The sequence below is a fragment of the Rutilus rutilus genome (genome assembly GCF_951802725.1).
Source record: "Rutilus rutilus genome assembly, chromosome: 10".
NCBI classification, from domain to species: Eukaryota; Metazoa; Chordata; class Actinopteri; order Cypriniformes; family Leuciscidae; genus Rutilus; species Rutilus rutilus.
The window spans coordinates 38,438,649-38,451,917 of record NC_140215.1 but is presented as its reverse complement, the minus strand read 5'-3'; the positions used below and the strand labels follow the sequence as shown (position 1 = coordinate 38,451,917).

Sequence of the window (13,269 nt, the reverse complement as noted above, 5' to 3'; positions counted from 1 at the left end):
GAATGCAAATGAATGATTATCATGCAACAAATCTCTATTTGTATTAACTGTATCCTATTCTAATAATATAGCAGGAATAAAATACCATAATATTATAACATGGCCGAAACTGGCATTAAAAGAATGAAAAAGGCTGTTCTGTGGGTCTAAACAGCTTCAACTATAACAACGAGAAAGGATAAACCATTCCCAATACAATGGCTCCCCCTGCTGGTCACATAAATAACTACACCCGGCCGCTCTGAGAGGTGTCATGTGACGACCAGTGTACATGCGGGAGGTACTTGCCCTATAACGATTAACTGGATTGAAGGCGAATATCACCGCGATAGCTTACAAACTATGTGCAGAGGGTGCTTAACTGGTATTCTACAATGAGTAACCAAAGACAAAAGCGTGTGGCAACCTATACATCGATAGAAAGAAGCATCACGACACGAGGCCTAGCCGGGCAGGAAAAGCCTGAGTTTACATTTAGCAACACTAAACAGACAAAACACTACCAAACTAGCCTTAGCAATGACAGTAAAAGAACAACATAATACCGATTCTTACTTGTAAAGACGCACACAGAATAAAGCAGTTGTATCAAGGTGGGTTGTAAGTCCGTGCAGATAGCATACACTACTGGCAAAAGTCTCGGACAGAATGCTGCCAGCGTGCAGCGATCCTGAGTCAACTTGTGATCGGCTAAGAGTCCAGGTGAAGCGAGGCGTCTTCCAGTAGGAGAGAGAGAGTCACAGTAAAGTGTCTGATGCTTAGCGGCCACAAGGGGGCCTTTTTTACAAGGTGGTCTACGAACAGTCTCAGGATAACGTCTTGCTTGAGACTCTACATGTTGGGGAATAGATGGTGAGCTGGACTGTTAATGGAGCCTCTGGTGTCATAAGGGGATACTCGTCCCAGGACTGTGAGCTTTCTGCACTCTCTGTGGTGTTTTAAGAAGAGTTAACCTGTGTTGCAGGTCCAAAAGCTGATCAATGTTTCTAAGCCAAACCCTGTTAGTTCCCACTCGTACAGTGTAAGTGAGAGATCCAGTCTTATCAGATCCAGACAATATTGTACCAGTTTGCTACTTTGGGTGTGATTCTCTATAATATCTAGCGAGCACATTTTGACCAACTTGCAGGGTCCTGAGTGCAGACAGTTTCGGATTTTGGCTACACTGCTTGGTTTGCACATTTGGGCGTAAATCAGGTTTAATAATAATTTGTTACATTTATATAGCGCTTTTCTGGAAACTCAAAGCGCTTTACAATGCAATGCAATGTACCCAGTGCACAGGACAATGGTGACAACAGAATTAAAATATTCATGATTCTGAAGCTAAAAAACAAAAAACTGAATTATTTTAGATGAATATGCTTGCACTCTGTCACTGACTAGATATATTTAAAATAATGTAGAACACTTTTTACTGGTAATATTGACATTTGGCATTATCAGGTGTTATGAGCCTGAGTCATTTGTCATTTTCTCATTGATTCCATTCTGTCCTGTGTATTGTCTATGTATGTGCTTGTGCTTGTTTGTGTTGCATGTGGGTGGTATCTGGTGATAATTTGTTGGAGGCTGCGATTGGTTCTCCTTCACACCTGATCCAGATATAAGGACCGCCACAAACACTCAACAGGGCCGACTATTGTGCAATTGTTGATTGTTACCACTTTGCTATTGTTTTGTATCATCGTCTATTCTAGAGTGTCGTATCAGAGAGTTTGTGAGTGTTTATTTGAGATTGTGCTGTGAGTGATATTTGGAGATTGTAACTGTGAGTTTGAACCTTTGTTTATCCTTGTTAACTGACCCACGCCTGTTTGACTATTGACTACCATTTTGGATTTTGTTTTGCATTGTTTGCTACAGACTTGTACATTAATCTCCTGTATATATATATATATATATATATATATATATATATATATATATATATATATATATATATATATATATATATATAATTATTATTATTATTATTATTATTATTATGATTAATATTATTATTATTATTATTATTAATTTTATTTTTTGGGGCAAATTAAGGGAGGTAGGGGGTTTGACGCCATTTTATTTTGCATATCTTTTCACATTGTTTTTGGTTTAGGGAGGTAGGTAAGTTTAAATTGTATTTTGTTTTCTTTTGTTTTAGGAATTGTAGAGGTTATACAAAAGATTGTTTTTGTTTGTTATTTTGGCCTTGTCTGCCCCTGACGCTAAAACCCTTTTGGAAATAAATGCATGTTATTTTTGATATCTCTACCCACACATATTCCCCCATTGCATTATTATACATTATATTCAATATTATATATAGTAGTTTAATGTAGTACTGACACTAAAACTCTATTGGGTGAATTAATCACAATACATAATTGTCACTATCCATGATACATTTTAAAGCATTTTTGTATTGTGTATATAGTGTATATATTATATATATATTGTGACACCCTTAATGTACGTATAAATATATGTATATACTGGGATGATTAGGAGGCCATGATGGACAGAGGGCAATGGGCAAATTTGGTCAGGATGCCAGGGTTAAACCCCTACTCTTTTTCCGAAGGACATCCTGGGATTTTTTATGACCACAGAGTAGGGCTGCTCGATTATGGAAAAAATCATAATCACGATTATTTTGGTCAGTATTGAAATCACGATTATGTAAGACGATTATTTCACATGACTTGTGCATTTATTAAAAAGACACCTTTCAACAATTCTTCAATCAAAATTTTACCATTTAGTGTACTTTTTGAACTATTAAAATAAATAATATAACAGATATTAAAATCTAAGTATAAAAGTATTCAAGTAAAAATTATGACCACAAATAAATAAGATCAACAATAAAGTGCACTTCCACAATCTCTTGAAAAAAGACAACATTTTGGCAAAATATATTCAACAAATTCCAGCTAGTAACTCAATCCAAGAATATTAAAGGATGGCCCACCATCAGGCCCCAGCAATAACAGCAAATAAGTTAACTAAAATGTAAGACAAAATAAAAATGATTTAAGTCAACATGTTGGTAGGGCTGCTAGCCTGCTAATATAATCTCTTATAGGTTTTTAGCCAGAAACACCAGTCTGTTAACATGATCTGGTTTAAGGGATGAACGCAAGCAGGTGACAGTGTTTCCACATGTACTAAAGACCCTCTCTGAAGAGGAACTTGTAGCTGGAATGCAGAGGTATTTTCTTGCCAGGTTTGAAAGCCGAGGGTATAGCCTCTGGGATTCCATCCACCACTTCAGTGGGTCTTCCTCAGCATCCAGTATTTCCCTCTGGAGGTAAGACTGTAGCTCACTAGCAATGGCCTGGTCCTGTTGCTGAGGAGGTGTGACTGTGGCCTTGAAGAAGCTGCCTAGGCCCTTCTTCTTCTTCTTTGGAGCATCCTCTGTATCCTCAGCAGGCGTTGCTGCAGTCTCAAGAGGGACGTTCTCCTGGAGGGAACAAATTATAAATTTGGGAATTTAGGACTTTTATTTTTAACCTGACCTGACCATTGTGGCATTAATGTTCACAATATTTGCCAACAAACATGTTCATGCACTTAATATTTTATTATTAATATTATTATTATTACCATGACAGTCTTTATCTCCGCTATCAGTCTGTATTCAATGGAGAATTGGTTGTCTTCATTAACATATTTAAGTGTGAACCTTGGGTCCAGGGCAGAGGCCATGTCAAGCAGTTCTTGTGTTGCTGTATCACTGTATTTGTCATTGAGATAATCTACTATCTTCAGTTTGATGCTTTAAGCAAGGTTCGTGTCTTCCTCCTGCACTTCCAATATTTATTTGGTTATTGAAGAGGTGTGGAGGGTTGGTTTCAGGAAAGAATCACTGACATATTTCTCTCCAGAAAGGGCATCAGTGAACTCAACCAGAGGGCTGAGTGACTTGTTGATGGCCTCCAGCACATCAATATCCTGCCATGTGAGGGTGAGATGTCTAGCCTTCCGGTCACCAGAGAAAACCTGGCCAATGGCCTTCTGTTGTTCAAGGACTCTGTCGACCATAGCCTGCCTAGATCCCCATCTAGTCGCACATTCAGTCTTTAGCGAGTGTTCAGGCAGTTTCAGCCTGTCAGAGCCCTCTTCTTTTTCCAACTGTAGGAAAAGCTACTGACCACCTTCTTGCAGACCCCCATCGCCCGGTCAATCCTGGGATCCTTCATTGCATTCTCTAGGATTACAACAAATACATATTTAGCATCACTATGATTATCACAACCTTCATCAAAGCATTACTTGCCATTTGTGGCGTGTGTGTTGTTGTTGTTGTTATTATTATTATTATTATAGTATATAATAGTAGTAGGCTAGCCTAGTACTAGCCTAAGCTAGTAGTAGTAGCCTAATGGTAGAATAAGGCTAGTGTGAGAAAAACAATCACATGTAGCCTAACTGTCATATTATTATTTATTAGTATTCCTAGTATTGTTGTAACTGTTGTTTTACACATAATTAAATCACCACATATCATAAGTAACGTCCTATAACACTCACCTATAGCCAAGTGGAGTCTGTGCCCGAAGCACTGAAGCCTTATCCATCCATTTAGCTCAGCCGCCAGCTTTATGTTTGAGGCAGTGTCCAAAGTAATGCAGATTAGCTTTTCTTCGTTTAAACCGCATGCAACCAAAGCTTCCCTCAGTCCATTGGCGATGTTTTGGCCCGTATGGTCTTCGGGAATAAACGCCGTTTGGAGGCATTTGGTATTCAAACGGAAATCGGCATCAATATAGTGGATTGTGAGGCTAATATATGGCTCCATGGTTCGACTAGACCACAGATCCGTCGTGATTGTGAAGTATTCTGCTTTGGTCACCTCGTTAGCCATCTGACAGAGCAACTCAAAGAGAAATGGTGTCGAGATGGCAAAGCATAGCGCTTATCCAACGTATTGACCATTTTCTTGAATCCAGGGTTGTCAACTATGCTAGTGGGGCGCATGTCTTAGCTAAATAATAGGCAACGGAATCAGTTTTTTTTTTTTTTTTTTCGCTGTACAGTGTGTCTGTTATGGATGCCTGAGTTACGGAGGATTTTGAAGGGGTTGTGGATTGCTGTTTCTTTATTAGATTGTCATAGGTCACTCGGTGTTTAATTTTCAAGTGGTTGAACAAATTTGTGGTGTTCCCATGCATTGCAGCAACTACCATGTAGCAAATCTTGCACGTACTGTAGCATGTTTCTGCTCGTCGTCTGATTCCTCAAAGCCAAACTGCTCCCAGACAAAGGAGTTGGTTTTGCCTTTTTTGCTCACCAAACGCTGCTGTGGCTGCCCTCCTTCTGCCATCTTTACTCGCGCAGAGTTTTTAAATTTCAGCGGATGATATCCACACGACTCGCCTCCCTGACTGTATAGGCTGAGAGATTTTATGGTTTTGGGAAGACATTGCACGTGCGCTTGTCATTCAGAACACAAGACAAAATAAGAGTGTTCTTACAAAACAGAACATGGCAAAATAATCGTTTTTACTCGATTGTACTATTTTGGTGATCGTTGGGAGCCAAAATCGAAATCGAAATTCAATTAATTGCACAGCCCTCCCACAGAGTGAAAAAATACTATGGAAGTCAATGGGGTCCATCAACTGTTTGGTTACTGACATTCTTCAAAATATCTTCTTTTGTATTCAGCAGAAGAAAGAAGTTCATACAGGGTTGAAACAACTTGAGGGTGAGTAAATGATGACAGAATTTGTATTTTTAAGTGAACTATTCCTTTAAGCACGATTTTAAAAACGAGGCATATTTTGTCTAAACACTACACACAATTCACACACAGTAGCAGTAGTAGAAGTAGAAGAAGCAGACGTAGAAGAACACCTCAGATCTTTTGCAAAACGAAACACTTCATTCATAACTTTACTATAATTTTTACACCGTATGGCATGATCATACATGATCACACTTGTGTAAACTCTCAAGTGTCATCTTTCTAAATATATGTTGGTCATGTGTCTCTTCAGGGCTCTAGAGGAGCATACCTAAAGTGGTTTGCAGAGCTTCACACACTGGATGCGAAACACCACGTCTTGAAAATAAGAAAATATTTCAGAATCCTGGATTATCATGCATTACAATTGTCCCAAAGCTTTGTTAATGTAACTACATAAAGACTTTGTCCTAGTCTGCAATATTGTACATTTTAATATTAGAAACAGTGCTAATGGTATAAATTGGAAGCCAAATATATTAAATTCTTTTAATCTTAATTTATGATTCTGGATAATCTGGATTTCTTTTCTAAATACAGATCACGGCTCTGAAAACAAACTATTAGACAACTAAACAAAATAACACTTCATTTACTTGAGGTTCTGACAAAATGTTCTATTTAATATAAATTAGTCTATTTATAAATGTCTAAAATGTTATAAATCAGTCTTTGCTAAAAATATTTACTATTTTAAATGAATTAAATATCATAACGTTACTTTAAGAGACATCTACCCTACGGTATGCGGGCAGATCTCCCAGAGATGGATCTCTTCTGTCGTGTTCACTCTTCCCAGGAGCGATGCACTTTCTTCAAAGCCATGAGGCGGGTGTTTTTGTTTTTTTTGACAACTCAGAAGGCGTGATTCTCAATTTTTTATGCTGTCATTCACCGTGACCCTGTCCAAAGACCGTGAAACCGCCCTATTTTGGCTCCAAAGCGGCGAATTTCGCCGAAAGGTGACAAGTTTGCATCCCTGAATAACGTTATTAGAATGTTTGATCAAAGTTATCTGGTCTTTAATAATGCATGCTCTCAAAACGTTAACTCAAAAACATTATTTAAACATCATTCATGGAGCGTTTCCTCTGAAAGCTTTTGGTTTGACGTTTGTCTAACATTTTTTAAATGTCAGCTACTTGTTTTGGGACCGTTCAGAGAACATTCAAAAGTAACACTGCTTGCTAAACGATGAAATGCAATGTTCTCTTAATGTTCGCATAACCAAGAAAAAACATTTTAAAAAACTGGATGTTTTGAACCTTCAGAGAAAATTAATAAATTAAATTTTCATAACTCAATGAGAATGTTACCAAATGTTCTTAGAACATATTTTTGTTAGCTGGTGGATATTAATGACAAAATCTGTCCAACCAATCAGCTTGTGGTAAACGAAAGGTTTGCTACACTGCATTATGATTTTTACATTTAAATTGCAAATATTTCATCACATAGCAGATGTTTTTCCAGTGGCTGAATTTTATGAAGGGCTCTTAAAAGTGTGACATATTATTTCTTATCTACTTCCTTTGACGTCTCAGCTGTTATCATACATTATTACAGATTTTCTTATTTCAAGTTTAGCCAAAATCCTAAATAACTCAAAATTAATAAATGACTTAATAAAGGAGGGAAGAATTAATTTCCTCTACACATAGTAGCCTACATGAGGATCTCCATTCATTTGAATAATTTCCTGTTCGTGATTACACAACATCCAAGACTGCAAAAATGCAGACTCACCGCTTTCAGAGTATCTCGTTACATTATTCAGTGCACAAGAGTCAGACTCTGGTTATGGTGAGATAAGCTAATTCACCACAGATGAACGAACATGGATGTAGAATATGGCGCCATGAAATACACCTCAGCATTTTCAGGTTTTTGGTGAAAGTCACACGAGCTGACAGCGATATTGTCACTGCTAGATGTAATACACTGTAAACAAAGGGAAATCAGTTTCTCTCTTTCATGGTGGAAGCCATTCAGAAAGCAGCCTAGTCACTGCCATGCTATCAAAATAAAAGTAGCCTAATTATATTTACTTAGGTAGCCTAGTTATCCCCTAGAGTAAAGATTCCAGCATGTTACATTTATTACAGTATTTTTTGCAAGGTACATCATAATACATTAAAAAGGATCTCCTTCTAACGTTTTACAAAGCTTTCAGAATCCTTGTTTCTTTTGTTTCTTTCTCTTTTCGATTTTGAAGAGTGACTAGTATAAGCCTATATAGTATAAGCCTGTTCTTTAAATGTTCTGCTCTTTTCTATTTAGTCATCTAGGTGTCATTTCTCTTACAAAAATGAAACATGGTTTTACTACACAAAAAAATAAGGTTATGGTTGTTAAACCATGGTAACTCAAAATAAACAAAAATAGGCACACTGCTACTTCTGCTCCCAAAGATTTATTAAAAGAGCAACGTTTCGACCCAAAGGGTCTTCGTCAGGCAAGCAACAATCATAGACAGATTCAATTTATATCAGTGTGAACCATCACACCTGACCTCATTAATGAACTAATTACTCAATCATTCCGTGCAGTAACGACTTAATCACACACAGATAACCACTTGATACATGATCCTGAACCAACATGATTGAAAGAAAGAGAAAAAAAAAAAAACACAAAAGATATTCACAAGAAGATTTTCAAGTCAAACTCCATATTTAAACCTTTTGGAGAAAGAGTATTAAGTGTATGTATATAAAAAGCTTCCCTCTGTAGTAAGATCTTATTAATGTCATCAGCCCTCCTGGGTACTCTGAGGCTATGTTTACACAGAAACGATCTGAAGAGAAAACTCAAACGTGGCGTTGCGTTATCACTTTTTATTCTGCGTTTAGACGAGCATTATGGGGGGGAAATATGTGTGCATATGGTGACGCAAACGTGTGTGAAATTCGATGTAGTATGCACTCCAGGCAGCTAGGTGGCAATGTGAAGCACTGCCACACAACAACACCATGTCCGCGTGCCTGCGTACAACCTAGCAGTCTAGCAGACTTTTGCGTTTTTACCAAGCGGCAACCTCCCCGTCTCTCTCTTGAAACCAACATGGAAGTGAGTTAAACTGCAATTCATTGACTAGCCGCTTGAGGCTGACTGCACAAGTGAGTCAAATCTGTATCTCCCCCATGTTGAAATGACCAATTTTACAGCAGAAAAAAAACATGTTTACAGCCTGGTTCTCTATGTGGCTTTGGTCTATACAGCTAATTTTGACCTTCATAACAACTGTGAGGGGGTGAATTTTTTTATAACTCATCCGTTTCGTTGATTAATATTTAAAGTTCTGCATAATTAAGGGTGTGGCCACTTGAGTGACAGGTGGGTTGCCGCTGATGTCAATGCTAGCCGTCACTTCACCTCAGCAAGTGTTAGCTGCTGAACTTGCCTTCTCTGCCGTGTTTTGTGCCTTTTTTGGGGATTATTTCATACAATTTAATACACCCATTACTTCGCCCACGGCTTAGGATTCCGTCGTTGTCATCGAGTATCATTCGAGAGAACAAACCAGCGCTGTATTTCAGTTGTTTTCCTCTGTGAACATGCACTAATGGATGTCTGACAATTTTGTTGCTTTTTGCAGTTTTCAGATTTAAAAACGTCAATAAAGGCTCATTCGTTTTGCTCTCACGGAACATATAGATTATAATATGCTTATGTACCATCAGGTGAAATCCTGCAGGTGTCGGCGCTTTCTCTGTCCATGCAATAAATGCACATCCTTGAATGAGCGCGGATTTTCTAGCGCATTTACTTGAACTTCATAGGCAATATATCTATGGTTTAACCCATTTGAGAGGCGGCCAAAATCAGAATTTAAAATGGACTGAATAAGCTCTCTACAAACTTGACGAGCGATGCCGCGCTGACGGACCATAGACTATAAAAAAGAGTGACTGACATGTAACGTTATGCACATAAATCACTGTCACACACACTCTCTCAGAGTAATATTAAGTTACTGCATAATACATTTTCAACTAGCAGAATAGTACAGAATCACGATACACAGTCTCACTTGTAGCCATGTCTTTTAACTATTATAATATTTCGAAGGGCTTTAGCGCGAGGCCCTGTGCAGTCGCAGACTTGGTACTGTCAGTAGCATAACGTTAGCATTACCTCCCCAGCCTGAGCTAACTCGATCACGTAGAGCTAGGTGGGCGTGATTTCAGATAGCCAAGCTCCTCAGCTCCACTCACGCCCCGCCTCTTTGCCCATTGTCTGTTATCCAGGAGTGACGCAAGGCCAAGATGAGTGATGCTCCGCCCACTTTAGGCTTCAAAAATGCTCTTCAGAAACCTACGGGTGACGACACGGATGCTACGTCCATATTTTTTTTACAGTCTATGGCTTTTACCCTTTAGACGTGACTGTGGAGCGTTTTTAAGATTTCCACTCTGGAGGGTGGTTTTTGCGTTTTTAAGCCCCAAAAATGCCATCGTCGTCTAAACGAAAGGCACATTTGATAAAATATTTGTGCGTTTTCACCCCCGCGAGCGTTCTCATTGCATTGAAATGGACAGTAATGGGATTCTTTTGGTCATTCAAATGTATATTGCTTCTATGTTCTGCAATGCGCGTTTTCAAACAACGCTGAGTTTTACCTATGTATGCTAAAACTCATGGGAATTTAATCATATAAATTACATTTTTGGTGTTACACAAAATTATTCCCTTAATTTTTAACTGTTTCCCAGAATGGGGATGGCTAAATGTATGACATTTATTTGTAAAATTACATTGTGCACATTGTCCACACCTATAATTACCATCAGGGACTGAAACGGGATTGTGAAAAGGGAACCATGGTAACCACAAATTAACCATGATTTTCAAGTATCCTGTTTTTGGTTTGCAACAGTTACTTTAGGTGTCTGGTTTAGTAAAAAAACGGTGCTATTTTGAATGAAAAATGGTTTATTTGACAAGTCATTGATTGAAATATGAGTGAAGGAGGAGTGTAAGTTTCGTTTTTGCTAAACAGAATCTTTCCAGTGAACAGAAACCTATAGAGGCTTTATCAGTCTCCTCCTGATCGCATCACTCTGCACTCTGCACTCACTCAGCATCAGGACCACTGAAGGTAGGAGATTACCGCATGTAGAAGTAGGAAGTTTTTGAAATGTTATTAATATAATATAATACTATAATGTAATAGACTATAATATAACTCAACAACATAACATTAATAATATGTATTTTTCTTTAAAAAGTAAAAAGAGGGATCATAATTGTTGTTGTTGTTTTTATTTAGCACAAATATGAATAAGCCATTTTACATAACAGATTTATATATATAGTCCACAATTGTTCTTATTTTGTCTTCTGAAAAACATTTGTCTTTACAAACAATCTTTAAAATGTATTTAATACCAGTTGTCGAGGTTCAAGCGCATTAAGACCTTTAAGTGCATGCATGCAAATATAATGTATTATTTATAATGATTAAATCATTAAGCATGATTTAAATGAAAGGTTTTTTTTTTTTTTGCAATTTCAGACAGAAAATATAGGCTAACGATTGGTTGAGTGAATTTTTTTTTAATTTTTTTAATATAATTTCAAATATTTATTTCAAATTTTGATTGAAACCACTGGTTCTTGAGGGAAAGTTGTTCAGAATGAGATCTAACATTTTATTTGAACATTGAATGTGTGTATGCAAGTGGTGCAGATCCAAAGGGGAGCTCTGTGGATCTAAGGGGTGGAGCGTAGGGTGTTGTTGGACCTTCTAGCTTCACTGATTAGATCCACAGAGAGAGAGAGAGAGAGAGAGAGAGAGAGAGATTTACAAAACTTTATTTAAAAAACAACACTTCATAATCTTCAACAATTCACACACACACACACACACACACACACACACATACATATATATATATATATATATATGAAAAAAAAAAATTTCCAAAGCCAGATGTCCATCAGAAACAATACACAAAACATTAACACACCACAGATCATTGAAACCCATCTCATTATTTACAAGACTATAGTATGCAAATTCTATTTTAGTCAATCACCTACTAATTTCATTAACATCACTTTAATACTATAGATTAAATCAATACATAATAATCAACATTAATACTATTAAGCTGTAACCCTTGATTTTTTCTGGTTTTCCATATTGCCAATTTCGCAGTTCCTATTAAATCATTTAACAGACACATCTTCCTTCTTTTTGAAAAATTATATATTCTATTAAGAACATCAAAAAGACCTCCCGATCTTTTACATTTTAAAAACAAATGTTTTAAATTCTCTTCTTCTCCACAAAACCTACATCCCACCCCTACTGCTGGGTTCAGGTGCGCCACATGTTTGTCTGCAGCTATTGCACCATGAATAATTCTCCATTGAAGATCTGCTGTTCTTTTCTCTACTGGAGGTTTATACAGATTTCTCCATCTGTCTCTTACGAGAAATTCTGGCTTCAACAAAACTGGCCACCTTGAGATCTTTTGCCCTCTGCAGTTAAAGTTTTGCATCAAGTTTCGCTCAGTGATATACAGTACCCAACAATGGAATCCAACGATCCAATGTGGGCGAAGGGATAATGCGTGAATGTCTTTTCAGCGCTCCAGTGAAGTTCACTTAATTTATTAGAATTTAGTTTCAATATTACTTTAGCTCTGCGCTTAATCTGACTCCAAATTCAAATGATTATCAAATTTAGATCACGTTTCTTATATAAAACATTCATAAATATTGATTGACTTAATTTCGACCTTTGATTATCCATACTTTCAATTATTAATTCATAATGGTCCCAATGCCACATAGAGATCACGTCGGCCGGATCGTGTTTGCCTACACCACGGGCTGGGGTGCCATGTGCAATGGACATTCTGCTGCGAGCTCCTGGACACGTCTTTTGCATGTCAATTGCCTCGAGTTGCTGGCAGTACGCTTGGCTCTGCACCTCTTCCGGGCGTTGCTCAAGGACCAACATGTACTAGTCCGTTCAGACAGCACAGCGACAGTAGCGTACATCAACCGACAAGGTGGTCTACATTCTCGTTATATGTCGCAACTCGCCCGCTATCTCCTCCTATGGAGTCAGAAGCATCTGAGGTAGCTTCGAGCCATTCTCATCCCGGGAGAGCTGAACCGTGCAGCCGATGAGCTCTCACAGTTTCAGCCACTTCCTGGGGAATGGAGACTCCATCCCCAGATGGTTCAGCTGCTGGTGCTCCTCACGACAGCCCCTCCCTGGCCAATTCCTCTGAGGAAGGACCTCCTTTCTCAGAGACGGGGCACCCACGTCCCAGGAACCTGCATGTGTGGGTTCTGGATGGGATGCGGCAGGTTTGAGTACCCTACCACCTCAGGTGGTGGCTACCATCACTCGCACTAGGCGTTCCTACGAGACACGCCTATGCGGTGAAGTGGAACCTCTTCATCACTTGGTGTTCTTCTTGCCGAGAAGACTCCAGAAAATCGACCGTCCGTGCTCTCCTTCCTTCAAGAAGGGTTGGAACGAAGGCTGTCTCCTTCCACCCTGAAGGTTT

The 13,269-nt window shown here is 38.3% G+C and overlaps 2 protein-coding genes across 2 annotated transcripts in view; one reads left to right on the top strand and one right to left on the bottom strand.

Moving 5' to 3' along the window:
* Positions 1–2,787: 2,787 nt before the first annotated feature.
* Positions 2,788–3,709, bottom strand: LOC311298922 (E3 SUMO-protein ligase ZBED1-like). Its single transcript, XM_084422244.1, has 2 exons — positions 3,595–3,709; positions 2,788–3,451 (listed from the first exon to the last, which is right to left on the bottom strand). Exons 1-2 carry the CDS (start codon positions 3,694–3,696, stop codon positions 3,068–3,070), a joined length of 486 nt encoding a protein of 161 aa, XP_084278370.1. The 5' UTR covers positions 3,697–3,709; the 3' UTR covers positions 2,788–3,067.
* A 7,100-nt stretch (positions 3,710–10,809) lies between these two features.
* LOC311298602 (sacsin-like) overlaps positions 10,810–13,269 on the top strand; it is a gene marked incomplete at its 3' end in the record, with an annotated part of 38,184 nt that continues 35,724 nt past the window's right edge. Inside the window, exon 1 of the mRNA XM_084421678.1 lies at positions 10,810–10,838. The remainder of the gene's footprint in view (positions 10,839–13,269) is intronic.

Coding starts and splice junctions, on each gene's coding strand:
- LOC311298922 (XM_084422244.1), bottom strand. CDS start 3,696: ATGGCCTCTGCCCTGGACCCAAGGTTCACACTTAAATATGTTAATGAA. Junction 3,452..3,594: donor CGGAGATAAAGACTGTCATG/GTAATAATAATA, acceptor TGTTCCCTCCAG/GAGAACGTCCCTCTTGAGAC.